This window comes from Austrofundulus limnaeus, unplaced genomic scaffold, assembly GCF_001266775.1.
Source record: "Austrofundulus limnaeus strain Quisiro unplaced genomic scaffold, Austrofundulus_limnaeus-1.0 Scaffold48, whole genome shotgun sequence".
NCBI lineage: Eukaryota > Metazoa > Chordata > Actinopteri > Cyprinodontiformes > Rivulidae > Austrofundulus > Austrofundulus limnaeus.
In genome coordinates, this window is record NW_013952450.1 from 1,727,229 (window position 1) to 1,742,729 (window position 15,501).

The 15,501-nt window shown below is 39.4% G+C and overlaps 1 protein-coding gene and 1 long non-coding RNA gene across 4 annotated transcripts in view; one reads left to right on the top strand and one right to left on the bottom strand.

Moving 5' to 3' along the window:
* ntn2 (netrin 2) overlaps window positions 1-15,501 on the bottom strand; it is a 49,252-nt gene that overhangs the window by 2,960 nt on the left and 30,791 nt on the right. For all 3 annotated transcript variants that reach the window (XM_014008231.1, XM_014008232.1, XM_014008230.1), the window contains 3 exons: window positions 14,663-14,851; window positions 6,252-6,401; window positions 4,475-4,528 (listed from right to left, as the gene is read on the bottom strand). In XM_014008231.1, the coding sequence (XP_013863685.1) occupies window positions 4,475-4,528; window positions 6,252-6,401; window positions 14,663-14,851 (393 nt within the window). The remainder of the gene's footprint in view (window positions 1-4,474; window positions 4,529-6,251; window positions 6,402-14,662; window positions 14,852-15,501) is intronic.
* LOC106517409 (uncharacterized) overlaps window positions 1,286-15,501 on the top strand; it is a 64,834-nt gene continuing 50,618 nt past the window's right edge. The window contains exon 1 of the long non-coding RNA XR_001310205.1: window positions 1,286-2,029. This is a non-coding gene — a long non-coding RNA (uncharacterized LOC106517409). The remainder of the gene's footprint in view (window positions 2,030-15,501) is intronic.

The window sequence follows — 15,501 nt, forward strand, 5'->3', positions numbered from 1 at the left end:
AACAAATGCTAGTAACAAGAACTGGTATTTGCAGTCAAGCTTCTCATTGCCCTCAGAATGGCCCATGCTTATATAGACATTTAAACTACAGTAATATGGGCTTTGCAAAGCACTTTACATAGTGTATCTCATTCACCTTTATACCAAACATGTATGCACATTCTATTTATTCACTACTTTCTTCTCTCAGTCACATACTGATAAGCATGGCGGCAYGACGGCTCAGTGGTTAGAACTGACACTTCACAGCAAGAAGGTCCTGAGTTCGATCCCTGGTTCGGACCTGGGGTCTTTCTGTGTGAAATTTGCATGTTCTCCTCGTGCTTGCATGGGTTTTTTCCCAATATTCTGGTTTCCCCCACCCACAAAAACATGTACAATAGGTTGCCTTCAGGCCCAGGCCTCCCTTGAAAAAGAGACCTGAGATTTCAACAGGACTTGYCTGGTTAAATAACGGTAAATAAATAAAAATGTTGGAGCCAACTGGGAACCTAAAAACCCTTTAACACGTGTCAAGGCTGGAGATGAACCCAGTCATGCCAGGACATACCTCATCAAAGTAACAAAGGAAACTGATAAACATAAAATGCTAAGGTAATAAACAAAGAGAAGTGTTTCCAGTGAGAAAAAAATAGGCTTTTAGGGATGCTTGAATGTAAGGGTGTTCCACTGACCACTTGTGACGGAATGGCTGAGTAGGAGGAAGAAACAGAAGACCAGAGAGCCYATAAAATTGTCATGGGGACTTGGCTGTGGATTTGAATACTGGATGCTTTATTAGCCAAAGAAAGAACAGAAAAGGAAAGATTCAAGGTAGAGACAGACTACTGTGTTAAAAAAGAGAAAGTATAGACATAGATGTGTTTGGCAATGGATGTGCCAGGACACTCCCAGTACAATAAGTAAAATATCATATTATGCTATTATTATTTTAAATTTGCACAGAATTTATTGGTTCACTGAAAATTGTATGTGCTATTAATGTGTCAAATGAATGCAGTCCATGTACCATTCCTTTTACCTTTCATATGCTGATTTAAAAAGGGTTATCATTGGTGAAATACTGGTTACTAAATAGTGCGTGTTTTCCCATGAGAAGTAGTTTACTGCTAGCTCTTCACCTGGCAAAGCTTGTGGTGAATCACCCACTGACCCAGAAAACCGCCCCACTGGCAAATCCACCATTGGCTCCAAGGAGCCCCCCTTTCACTGTGCCATGACAAGGACAAATTGCATCTACCGCCCCTTCCACAAAAAGATTTTTTGGGGGCCTTAAGCTGGTGGAGCTTCTTGCATGGTAGTGTAGGAAGGAAAGAGATGTGAGGGTGGAATGATCTGATGTGTTTAGTTGGAGCTGAGGTGAATTGACAAGCAGTAACTTGAACTTGTGTCTTTAAATCCCTTGAAAATGTTCCCAAGGAAGAAATGGACAAGGACAGGCCTGGCGTTTTTAGGAAGTGTCCAATATTATCTACAAATAGGTTCAAGAAATCACATTCATGGTGTTTACTTTTGCTAGAAGAATCTGAACTGGCTATGGCTCACCTTGGAARACTTTAAATGTTTTTAGAGTGTTGTTGTCTAATGAAAACCTTAAGGATAAACTTTAGTTACGTCATTCTACTTCATCCCTCCAAAACATATTGTTTTCTGCCATGTGTCTGCCATGATGTCAGACTGTAACACATTCTTATCTGCACTTCAACCCTGAGGTAGTAAATGCACTGAGATTTGTATGGTCATTTTGTACATCTCCCTAATTTGCTTGATGAGGCTCAGCTGTGCACCTTGTGGTGTGAAGACCAGGGCTCAGAAGAGGAATACAATCCCACAATACAACACTGGATCTGTATGAACCTTTGAAACCTGTTTGAACCTCGCTTTTGGTGGATCCCATCATTCTAATAAAAACCTGAACTGAAAACTGTGGATTAGAGGCACTGCCAACAGCAGTAAGGAATGGAGCTGCTGAGGTGTGGAATGTGGAAACCACCCTCACAATGTTGCTGTTGGACCAGCATTCTGGCAGGTGAGCTGGCTGTATTGTTGTTTCTCTTGTCCACAAAAACAGTTCAAGGAGCCAYTGTGTTACAGTTTTCATTGGCTAAGTCTGTCATAGTGGAACTTTTACTTTTCCAAAAATCTGCTAGCTCCCAACACAGATAAAATGCTAATTGACTCATGATGTCATCTACCGACAATGTTAGTTTGAAAGACTGTGTATAAAATCTGCTAAACACATTTATGATGGAAATAATTTAAACATTAAATGGTGAACTATAAACATAAATAAYCTAATTTATTTTGTATGAAGTGAACTTTGAACTAGTTCTTCTGCATAGTTAAAGGCACAGTGTGCAGGATTTGTTGTTTTCAGTGACATCTAGTGGTTGAGTGGTTGAATCATCCTCCCTGGTCCTCCCCCCACCCCCCGCTTCCAAAAGCAAAGGAGTTGCTACGGTGTCTCTCAGGTGTCAAAAACCTTTTGATAATTCCAATCGCGATGTCTACCAGCAGCTTCAGGGCTAGTGATATTTCAAGTTGTAAGATTGAGTTTTAATATGTAAAATTATCCCAGCTACAATGACAGACAACAAATATTACATTTATAGTATTACAACTAAAACCATTTTGACGCCGCCACCGCAGTTTGTCCTTCATGAGCCTTCGTAGACAAGATGGTGGCTGCCTGTAGTGGCGACCCGTGACCATGGAGATGTAAAACAGCTTTTTATAAGGTAAAAATAATAAAACAAGGTCTTTGTCTGCAATGATTAGACATGTTTTTTTATTATTGTCATTAGTGATTATCTCAATTTTGGCTAAAAGAATTGACAAAATCCTACACACTGTCTTTAAATAGTGAACTATAAACTTAAATAACCTAATTTATTTTTGAATGAAGTGAACTTTGAACTAGTTCTTATGCGGAGTTAAGTACTGTGCAGTAGAATTGAGTATAAAAATTTTTTTTTACTTCCCCGCTCCCCTCTCAAGACATTTTCATGTTTCTGATTGGCAAACATGACAGAAGTCATTGCTTGTGGGTCACTGTCTTTTCWTTCAATCTACACAGTAATGTTATTTGTCTTGACTGTAAATAGCAGCATTTTGAATCTTTTCTTGTTTTGGTTAAAGTCAAGTAGAGAACTTGACTGTTATCTTCTGTTTGCCTGCATTTTGTGTGACATAATTAGAGATGTAGCTCATCAATCGCAAGCTGTTTTAGGAAGATTTTGTTTGGCGTCATGTTTGTTGGATCCAGAGCACACGAGCAGAAAGCTGGGCTGAGATCGGCAAGATACGCTAAAAAAAACAGATGTAATGGATTTAACAAAAAAAGTCAACTGGTTACACTCTACTGCACTCAGTAAAGGTAACGCATTTACTTTACAATTACTTACAAGTAAAGTATWTTTTTTATTAAATCAACTACATCTGTTTTTTGAGTGAAGTGAAAGAAACTAACAAAAGCAGTTTACAGTTTGGCATCTGAGCTTTTGGTGTGTAAGGATTGCTTTTTAGAAATGTAATTACTTGAAACTCTTGAAATATTTAAGATCAACATTTTATGACAAAAATATTTGACCCCTTCACTATAAACCTGTTTTGATTTTATGCTTTTAGATTTATTTGGAGATTATTTTGTAGATGTGTTCCATGGTTGTTTCCAACGATGGCGTTCAACTTATGCCAAGACATACAGTCATTAAAATCTACGTTGAACTCTGTAAGTCAGATCCTCAAACTGTACAGTATGTAACCTTTGAAATGCAAGTAGTCCAAAGTTGAAACCAAGTAAGAAGTAAAAATTTATTGTGAGGTTTCTTGAAAATATGAACGTTTGAAAAGCCAAAGAATATAAAACGATAACGACTAGGCCTTGAAAATGAAACGGTGTCAAGTATTGGTGACAAAGTGGGGGGCACAGTCAGCAGTCTGAGTGATGATATATGCCGTAAACCAGTAATGAATCACCATTTCCAAATCACCAACCCAATTTAAATGAAACGGTTGCAGAATGACAAATAAGAACAGGGTAATTGACCGAAACCTAAATTGGAGCGCTTGAGAGTGACAGAACATACTTCCCCTAAGTCACTTGCCAGCACTCTTTTCACACCTCAGAACTCCAACTTCCACCAAATCTACCCTCTAAACTGTAACTAATCATCTCTGCAGCCTTATTTGTTGGCTGTACAGCAAGGTTCCAGTAATGTAAGGGTAGTGGCTGAGGAAACCATGCCAAAGAGACAGGATATTAAAGACAATGGAAACATTTTGCCATCCCCAGTGGACTCGTTCTCTGTGTATAATTTCAAACAAGCCGACTCGCCCTGCATTACTATTTATTATTTATTTCCATACCTCAAAACTTGTGTGTAAAATATAAAAAAAGTATTGAAAAATCTGTTTTTGTACTTCTTGTACTGCAACAGTGTTTCAGGGTGAGGTGCAGAGAGACACTACTAACCTGCTGGCTCCTCTGTGCTGCTCACCACAGCTGTCGGGTTGACCAAAGGGATTTCTGAAACACACAAAAGTAATGCAAATTTAACCCATGGGTATGAATGTGAACCCATACGTTTTTCAAACAACCACAAAAGGATTTGGCTGCATGTCAATGACTAAATCTATATACCCACAAAATATAAACATTTGCATCCAGAGAAAGAAAACAGTGTCGCTGGCAATAAAGATCTTCAGACTCACCCGGGAAGCAGGGCTGGACGGTGACATATGTTTGTCAATTACGTAAATGAAAACACATGGGGCTTTCTCAGATAAACTCTAACTGACATGATGCCTTATTGCTAGTGAGTGGGAAGAGTTATGCATGCGATAGACTAACGAGGTATGGTTTCAGTGTGACCTTTTTCCTATTTTTCAGTCAAATGAAGTAAATGCAGTTCAGAGTTAACTGCCAATTCAGGTTTTAGATTTGAATCCGCTCAAACACATTTAAGTGTGAAGTCAAAACTTGAAAAGTGGCAGCACTCCATTAGTCTTGGGCTCCCATGGCAGACGTTGGGTTAGCTGCACTACTCTGTAATCTTCATGCTAGTATGTAGAGACAGATGGGCAGATGGCAAAGGGGTCAATTTTGTTTGGATCGTCTTGAGACAGATGCAGATTTCATGTGCCGTGCCCGCTGGCTACACTAAAAATTGCCTTGTGGAATTCCTCCAGGACCCCTGCTTTAATCGCATGCAGCTTTCTAATACAAACGCTAATGCTAATAGCGTGCCCTCTGCTTTTTTATTTTTATTTTTTTTTACCACAAATAGAATTTACTGGAACGCCAACTTAGCATCCACCCAGAGGATCTGATTTTGATTGGATTTGGAGGTTGAAGGTTTCACATCGATAGAGTGGGAGTGTGTTGGCAGAAGGGGGAGCTTTCTTGAAAGCTGTTTTGAGGCAAACGCAGCAGTTGTCTCCCCCTCTAAAATTATGGACACCCTGCCAACAAAAACAAACAAGGGCACAGAGGATTTGGGGAGGCTGGCGCAGCTGCTGGAAGCCACTCTTGAGTCCGTGTGCCCTCATGGCCACATCTTGGGGAAGATAGACAGATGATGAAAGGGATCGTTTAAATGTGGGCTGCTGCCATCACACTAATTGGCTGCTTAATGGGCTTATCTTCCGTCCTGGGGAAGATGAGCCTCAGGAGGATGTATTATACTCACCATGAGGCTATATACTTGCACACACACACAAACAAACACACACACAGTGGTCATTAACAGCATTTGCATTGCTTTTAAAAGGTGCACACACTTTTGTTCTTCTTAGACAGACCAGAGGCATTCAGATCTATGTTGTGCTTGGCCATCCATGACCACAGTTGTCCTTTCCCTTTTACCCATCTACCATCTGCTCCAGGGCTGCATGTGAGAAAACCAACACGGCACCATGTGGCACAGAATGGTCATGCTAGCTGTAGCACTTGGTGGCATGGATTAGATTTTGTTGAGGCTATCTTGTGGCACACAGCATGATGGAGAGCTGCCCGCTCTTACAAATGGCTGAATGTCGTTACAGGGTCATTGATAAAAATCTGTAACCATAAAGAGTTCTATTCTTTTTTTTGTCCTTTTCTATCATGTTGGTCTCGACTGTGGAACGTGTCCCTTTATTTCCATCCTAAATAAATAAATAAATCACTGGAAARCACAAACCCAAAGTGAATCATCTACGCTTAACATGCATGTTGTATCTGTGTGGGCTTGTCTGCGTTAAACACTCACTGATGCAGGGGGCCACAGGCGAGCGGCTCTGCTGGTAGCCCTTGGCACAGCGGTTGCAGGTAATGCCGGTGACGCCGTCCTTGCAGGGACATTGGCCTGTGGTCTGGTTGCACGTCTTGCCTGCTGCGCCSACAGGGTGACAGTCACAAGCTGGGGGTGGGGGGCAGGTTTGAAGGGGGAGGGAAAGGTGTTGGTWTGGGAGAGAGGTGAAAAAAAGATGAGACTCAACTTGTTTGAACTTGTTGCAAAAAGGAAGCAGAAGATGTTGRCGTGTTAAACACTGATTTAAAGCAGGATTCTAAGTTCTGATATSATCTTGTTCTTTTTAAGATTCGAACACATTAGAGCCATTTAATTAGTTTAAAAAAGTTTTTGTGCTTTTAACTTTTTGAATATTGTGAAATGGAACAGGTTTCTTTTTCCATGTGTGTTTAAGACTACAATAGTAGAGTTATCTTTTATGCCTGGTTCACAGTACAAAATTTTAAAATATTCAGCTGATTTTCAAAGACTGGAAGACCCCACACACGATGATAAAAAAATCATAGATATGACAGGTTTTGTCCTACAGTGTTGTGTGCACACACACACAGCTAAAGATAACACACAATACACAAACAGATTTCACTCACAAACATTCAGATGTCAGACGAGAAATCTCGCGAGACTTCTTGAGATCAAACGTGAGTTCAGAGTAAATAAACATGGCAGACAAGGAAGAAGCAATGACCATAGTTTGTGGACTATTTTTAACAGAAAAAAATTAATGGACTTCTCTGACGTCCACCGGACTGGAGCCCCGCACTGTGGCAGTCGTTTTGTCTTCTTTATTTTTTATTCCACTCTGTGTTTCTGTCACCTCACTTTCTCACTGGCTACACATCACATTCAACATGCTGTGTGCTCATTTGTCCGCAGGGGACATCACATTTGCTGCATATCGGGCCAAGACAATCCAACGTGTTGAATATCCTCAATTTGAAGTTAAGCGTGGTCCCGACGCCTTTCCAAGCAAAGTAGATCACTCCTAACACACTGCACATGGCAGACATATCTCCTAACATGATCATTAGAGTCATGAGGATAATCGGGGCATCGTTAAGATTTTCAGGTCAAAATGGGACCAAAATGGACACAGTTATTTTGCCGTTTGAACCAGGCATTATTCAGAGTCCTCTCCAACACATACTATAAGCACTAATTGATCAAGAAAGCTTTGATTATAAAGTCTGACTATAAAGCAGTGGGCTATATGCATTCTTTCAAATAATCCTAGTTTAATTTATGAATGAAAACCAATAAGGGAAAAGTAAAAAAAAGAGTTTAAAGTGAGTGATGCCTTTAGGAAACCTAAGCCTAATTATATGCACTCATATATACTTTTTTCCACCTAAACACTGTGTGCCTATCTGGTGACACACTCTGTGCTATTTCAACACTTCCCGAAAGCTCAGTCAGTGCCCAGTAAATGCCAAAAGCAACAAGCAATGCTCCGGTCACCTTACTTTGGCAAAGCTTTTATGAGTTTTGCTGGTTCTGGACAATTTATTTAACCAAAATGGGTCTATTTTGGCATCCAAAAGCTGTTACATACGAGATCTGGAGTGTTGGTTTGAAGCTCTTTGACAACTATTTACATGAATGTGGAGAGGATGACAGGAAGAGGGTGAGGGCTGCAGTGAGAACTRAAGGAGTGGACGTGAGAGATGGATCCAAACGCAGACTCAGCTCATAAACAACGGTCAACTCCAGCTTTGCCAGAAAATGCATAAACTTGATCTTTAAGCAATAAACACAAACTTACTGTTTCTCTTTAATCTAGACATACATCAGTGTCACAAAAAAAAAACTAATTTAGGATTTTTACATCCACTTGCTTTTCTGGAGAAATGACCTGATGCTACAAGTTTGTCTTGAACAATAATGTCAAAGACTCGGCAATGAATAGAATCCAGAAAAATGAAAAACTCTGCCTGCTCCCTCACTGTGAAAGTAATTTCTTGGAACATACACTTGTACAAAAGCACCAATGTAAACTTGTCACTGTTCAAGTTGATCAAGATTTCAGAGATTAAATTTTGGGGGAAATCCCTGCAGCTTGACAGTGACAGATACAGTACATTTTGCCAGAGAGAGGCAGCTGCAAACATGCCACAGTTTCATCCCACCACCTGACAAAAGGTGTTCATATGTGCCTCATATTTTACTTTTTAGCTGTGACAACAAAGCAGAAGCCCATACCACCTGTTGAATGGACAAGAGGAGAGTGTAAATGAAACTGACCCAAGGGGTAATCATGTGCATCTGGCGTTGAGGCATGGAAAGATTATCTACAGCTCAGATGTCAAGACAACACTTTTTTTGTTGCTTTTTCCGGAAAGGCTAACCTGTTCAGAAGTGTGGAGGTGAACAGAAGGGTCATGCTTCAAGATTAGGGATAAATCTCTTTCCTCATACACATGTGGGCTCTGATGAACCTGAACTATTGATCACACACAAAAAAATCTGTTTCTACTCTTAAAGTATTATGGATCCCCATAAAAATTCCACTTTTATTGTGAAGTAAAAATGAGATCATAATATATCACAACTTTACAGTTTTTTTTTAACATGGCGATTCAAAATCTGTTAGATCTTAAGGACATCTTGGGCAATGTCTTCTTCAGGTCATCCCACAATTTTTCAATGAAATGTATGACTAGACTCTGGTTAAAACATTCCAAAAATTAAGCTTCCTCCTGGTGATGCCATTTTAAAAACACTGGAATGATGGTGGTTACTACAACCCCAATTTCAATGAAATTGGGACATTGTGTTAAACAAATAAAATAGAATATGATTTGTCTTTTTTGTAAACCTATTTTCAATTGAATACACCACAAAGAAAGACATTTAATGTTCAAACAAATAAACTTTGTTTTTATTTTTTTGCAAATGTTCACTCATTTGGAATTGGATGCTTGCAACACATTGTAAAAAAGCTGGGAAAGAGACAACAAGCAAATGACTGGGAAATTTTGGTTAACTTCACAGGTGAACAGGTTTATTGGAAACAGGTGAATGTCATGATTGGGTATAAATGCAGCATGAAAGGCTGTCGTTCACAAGCAAAGATTGGGAAAGGTTCACCACTTTGTGAACAACTGTGTGAGCATATAGTGCAACAGTTTAAAGGGATCCATGATGAGTTGTAACATTAGACTTTATTTAATAAACACATATTTTAACTGTAAAATAAAGACTGTAAAAATACTGCAGGCTGTTTATTTTTTATAATTTTTAAACTAAAATTTTAAAACTATATTACAGATGGGGCTATTTTATTTACACGCAAAGCATTTTGAGTAAATGATGACGTKGATAGGTCCTCGGTGYGAGGCTGCTAGCGAGCTATATCYACCCTGAAGGTTAATCTTGGACAATATCTGATCGACTCTTTTAAATGAAACCAGAGAGTGTTGACAGAGCTGTTTTTGGAACCTGTTGCAGGCATCAAATTCAAAACTAGTGAATATTTGAAAAAAAAATCAATTTGAACTTTAAACATCTTGTCTTCGTAGTTTATTTAAATTAATGTTTTGAAAAGGATTTGCAGTTTGTTTCTATTTTATATTTTACCTATGTTTATCAAATCATTAAATTCTGTTTTATTTATGTTTTACCCAATGTCTCAACTTTATTGGTGTTGGGGTTGAATTCTCTTCAGCTTTTCTAGTAGACATSTGAAGATTTGGGCTTAAAATAAAAATATTAGAAACTTTTCATCCTTTCTAGTATATCCTATTTATTGTGATTGAACCCCAGTTCCAGCTACAATAAAAAGCAACCCCACAGCTTGATGCTGCCACCACCATGTTTCAGGATGCTTGTTCTTTTTCTGCACCATATTTTCTGCACCATATTTTTTGGATTTGTGAAATAGGACATTTTGGGCATGCTTTTGTGAGACTTGATTTGTTTGTCGCAATATTATTTTTCCCCCCATTTAAGCAAAGGTTTCCTCTCCACACGTCCAGACATGACTGATAAAAACAGGAGATTGTTGTCCCATGTACCATCAGTACCTGCAGGCCTCTTGGCTGCCATCCTAAACAGTACTGTCTGTAGACTTTGCAACAATTTAGGAGGGAGGTCCAATTCTCTATAATGACTCCTTGATGACCATCTTCCCTGTGCTCTATTAGTATCTAATGCTGAGGATTTTTTCTTCCTGTAACCTTCTCCTGACTAATTCCTTGTAACAATAAGCTCCTATTGATGCTTTGGGAATTACTGTGAATTATGGATTTAACTGCAAGGATGCAACTGAGTAAATGTCAACAATGTCCTGCGAGGACAACTGAACTTTATTTCAGATTGATCAACAACATTACCTGATGGCAGGTGTGTTCCCAAAAGAACAAAGGCAGTCATTAAATCAGAAGGTGCATCGACAAACTATTAGTTTAAAGGTGTGCCAACATATGCAATTGACTTATTGCATCTGTTTGTTTTTCCATAGTTTCTCCCWACTGCTAAACTCCCCACAGCTCTCAATAAATTATACAAGATTTATGTTACAGTAAAGGTGGAAAATATTACAAATGATTTATCATACCCACAGAGCAGACAGGTGTGGGCCAGGTCTGATGTTAAACTGGTACTGCTGGCGAACTACTGGCATGTGGGCAGGTGTAGCAATGATGACATCACTTTTAAGATGGCATGCTACAACTGGCCCAGTTGTGGTTTGGTTTATGTGGTGCTCGCCAATGCATGGACCACCTTTAGCCCACCAAAGGGCCGCCATTCTTGGTGGTATCTGGGCCGAGTATTGGTGCCTTGTGTAGACCAGAACTGGACCAGATACATTTTACCACATAGGTAGTTTTTTAAGCCCTGTGATGGACTTRATACCTGTCCAGGATGTACCCCGCCCCCTGCACTGACTGCTAGATATGGGCACCAGTGACCTCCGTGACCCTGAAAGGAAGAAATGAGTATATATGATGGATGGATGGATAGATGGATGGTTTTATTTATTTACATTACAAAACCCTGGATTTTACAGTCTTTTGTTTTGGTTTATAGACTCTCTACCATAGATGGTCCTTTTTTTTCCTCAACCTAACATCCGCCTTCATCAAGCCGAGGTTAAGCTTGTATTAATAAACTCCAACAGAACCATGAGGGACATTTCTGTCATTCCTTGAGTTTGTCTTTCATAACAAAACCCAACTGATTAATGTGTTAAAACACCCGTCTGTATCAGCAGTGAACCGTTTTTTTCCCATAAGTTGATAATTCATAACTGGGTTTTTAAGCACAAAAGTTGAATCCAAAATGATTCAGACTTTCTGTTTAATCTCCTCCTAAAGTGGTTAGTTTAAAGCACATGCGGGATGTACCCATGTTATTGGATCCTGTCAGATACTCCAATGCTTTTAGTCAATCATGCCTGCTGTGACATGTGGCAAAGCACTGATGACCCGGTGTTCCTGCACTGATCTCAGAGTAGCACAGAGGTATCTACCGGGTCAGCATAAACAGAYCTGAGTTATGGTAGACATTCTCACTTCTCCTCTAAACAGACACCGATGGTTTAAAGACTTCAATCATTTCTGTCAGTGTTCACATTGTTCAGTAAACAGGCAATGACTGCCTGCGTTTGGAGGGGGTAGAAGGGGGAACGGGGATGGGGTGGGGGATGGTTGGGTGTCACTCTCCAGCCCCAGCTTTCTTCCTCCAAACTGTTTGTCTGAAGTTTTATGTGCAGGGGGCTAGAGCCAGTTAAGAAGCTGTAAAAATGTCCTCAGATGTTGATGACTTTTCAAGCCTGTGTGACTGCAGATGTGACGGACACCAGTGCTTTGGCAGTTGTCATTCTTCAGCATGGCTTTGCACAGATTATAGTTGAAAAATGTTGACGAACATTAGCACACGTCAGTTTTTGTGACAATGATTGCCTTTTTTAAATGGTGTAGGTAAATGTTTACTTTAAAGAAAAACAAGGAGTAAAACATTTAATTTCAACTTCCTTATATTTAGCATTGAAGTGAGACAAAGTGAAGTTTAAACACTATTTCAGGAATGAGTCCAAGTCCCCAAAAAACAGCCATGCTGTTTTTCCCTTTGCTTCAATGGAACAGGAAACACTCTGTTTATTACTCACTGTGATGGAAAGTAGGATATAATGTTATTACCATGTTTGTTTGTTTGTCTTGATTTTAACTTGACTCTTAAAAAATGCAATGACTAACTTGTAGAGTTAACCTCATGCATGACGGCCAAAACAGTTAATCAGTCTTGGCAAAAATCATCTGTATTTGAGCAATCTGTTCAAAACTTTAGTATCAACGTCTGTAAAATATTTCTGTACTTGTGAATAAATTCTAATGAAACTTTCATAACTACTTTAAAATATAATCTTGAGGGACTTTCATCTCTAAACTTGTGCCAAAAAAGGGGAAAAATATCTTCCTACATATTTTTTTTTCTCAATTGAGTCAATCGGCACATTAGGGATCAGGGTATTTTAACTGAAAATCAGGAAATCTTCAGATTAACTTGAGCAATTTATCTACATTGCACAAGGTGTGTATTTTGATTKTTGACACACTCCTCCGTGTGTTTTTAGACACCTTTCCAGGCTAAGATTGATTGAAAGCAGGCCCAAACCATTTATTCTCTTGAGTCTGCATCACCCCCACACATCCCCTCCTCTCTCTCTCTTTCCCGTGGAAAACACCTGCATTTTATTGACCATTTCCAGCATGTTGCCCTCTATGGTCAAACCTCTGACTTCAATCATGATCTGGAAACATGAGTTAATAAAAACTTAGAAGTGAGCAAGAGTTGAAGGATGAAATAACGTGAGAGGGGAAAAAACAAAGGTGCTAAAACGTTTGATTGTGAGTCATGGTGAAAAAAGCCAGAAGTCCAGGGGTTTGTTGGATTATGAAACATCTGTGGAGATGGAGATAAAACAAAAAAAAAAAAATAATAGTGTCGTTCAAAGGGCGTGGAACTGTTCTGATCAATAAGTCGGTCTTCCCAGCAGAAGCTTTTGCTATGTTGACTTTTATTTCACTTGGCCTTTGTGACAAAAAGTGTTTAAACTGTTTATCACAATCTGTGTGTTTTTACATAGTCAGTTTTGGAGACATTGAGCTAAGGTTTGGCGTCAGTAGCTGAGCCTCATTCACCACTTTATACAACCCAAATGAACATGCAAGTTACAACTTTGCTTATAATTTTTGGAGTCAACCTTGTTAACCGGTTATCTCCTGAACCATTGAAAGAATTTTAACGAAACCTTCTGAAACATTAAATGAATGTAAACCTTTTGGAGTCAAACAATTTCAAGATGGCTACAGGTGATCAATGTTAGCCAGCAACAAAAACAAAAAAGCTTTGAGTCAGTCAATTTTACAACTATTTTGCCAAAATATTTTGTTAGTAACCAAAAGTCATTAACTCACTAAAGGACATCCTGCATTCTTACCAATTGAATAATATTAAGCTCAAATTTGATGTAATAGTGGCTGAGATGTATACACAACAGCTCTCATGAGATCTCACATTGTGCATAACAAAATGTTAAGGTTTGACCAAAACAGACTCCATTCTTAAAAATGAGCTCATTTTAAAACTTTGACGATAGGTATTCCTTCAACGATTGCTTGGCTTCCAATCCTCAGAATATTTTTATTCTACTRAAAGATCAAGTGGATTGTCGTGAAGTTTTTTGCCACTGGAAGACGGATGAAAGCTCAGTGCTGTTAACGTGGATAACTGTGGCCTGATATCATGCCATACCTAACCTCCCAGGGTTGGGTTACAGTTTGTGYTGGTCCTAGAGGGAAAACTGAGCAGAAAGCCAGAAACAGATTCTTGCCGTGGAATTCCAACCGAACGACCTGAACAGCTACAGTATGTGAGTTGGCGACTCTCACAGAAGCTGCCTTTTTTTTTAAAGCATTTTTTTTTACCTGAAATGGGTGAGACACATTTCTCCTATGCTATTTATTTACCTTTTTATCCCCCTGAGCAACAACTACAGGAGAGTGGTGTTATTTTTGCAATCCCTCCAGTAGAATATCTGACTAAAACATAGTTACTGTGAATGTGAAATATTAAAATACTAGTGTGGGGCTATGGGGAGGGGGCAATTTGACGGAACAGCCAGAAAAGCTTCAGGCATAGTATCAGTTTAACTCTCTTTGCTATGGTATGCCAAATAAGACATGCTATTCATTTTTTTAATGTTACCACAACTGCAGATGTTTTCTATTAAACCTCACTGTCTTGTTTTTTATACACTTTCCGTATTGACATGATTACCGGAGCATTAATGAAGGTTAAAACAGCTCCTTTGGCTTTTGACAAAAAGTAAGAATCTGATGCAAAACCCAGCTCTTCTAGTTTGTTACCTTTGCAGGCTCGTCTGTGAGTGATCGGCTGAAGCATGTCTCTGTAGAAGCCCTCCTTGCAGTAGTGACAGTGACGGCCGGCCGTGTTGTGACGGCAGTTCATGCAAACTCCTCCGCTTTTCCTGCCCGAAAGCTTGTACAACTCCATGTTGAATCGACAGCGACGGGCATGCAGGTTGCAGTTGCATGCTGCGGACAAAGACAAAAGAGGTTTTTTTTTAATTACCACTAATGATTTAAGCTTAATACAAATGTAGAGTTTGCAGGTGTTAACCAAATGCAAGTCAGCCCACAACAATTTCACTTTTACAATGTAGTAAAACACATGTTCCCTGCGATGTATATCACTGGAGAGCAGGGAGAGATTTTCCAGTAAAGCAGTATAATGGTGARCAGTTTATAATCTGTGCTTGGCTGCCGTTCCACAGATCATCAATCAAAACTTCTATTTGCAGACCTCATTTTCTCCCATTTCATAATTAATAAATCCAGCCTCTTTCAGCCCATTAGATATTAATCTCTAGTAAGAGAGAGACATTAATTTCATGAATCAATGATGAGAAAAGACTGTAAGATCTAAAAAGATAAAGGAGTGGGCTCCAGCTAGCGGTCCTCTTAATGAGGCGAGCAAGACTAAATGTGATTAGGGGCTTATGGTGCCCCTCAGTTTCACTTCAAACCCAAGTAGTTTCTTGGTGTCACCTTGGCCTGAAAGTCTTTCCATTGGAGGGGAAAAAAAACCCTCTGCTCACTGTGTTTGCAGGTTTGCATTGAAGTTGTCGACTGTGAAACCCACCACTGTCRTTTGCGTGAAAGAGTTTGATCCAGACCCCCGAGCT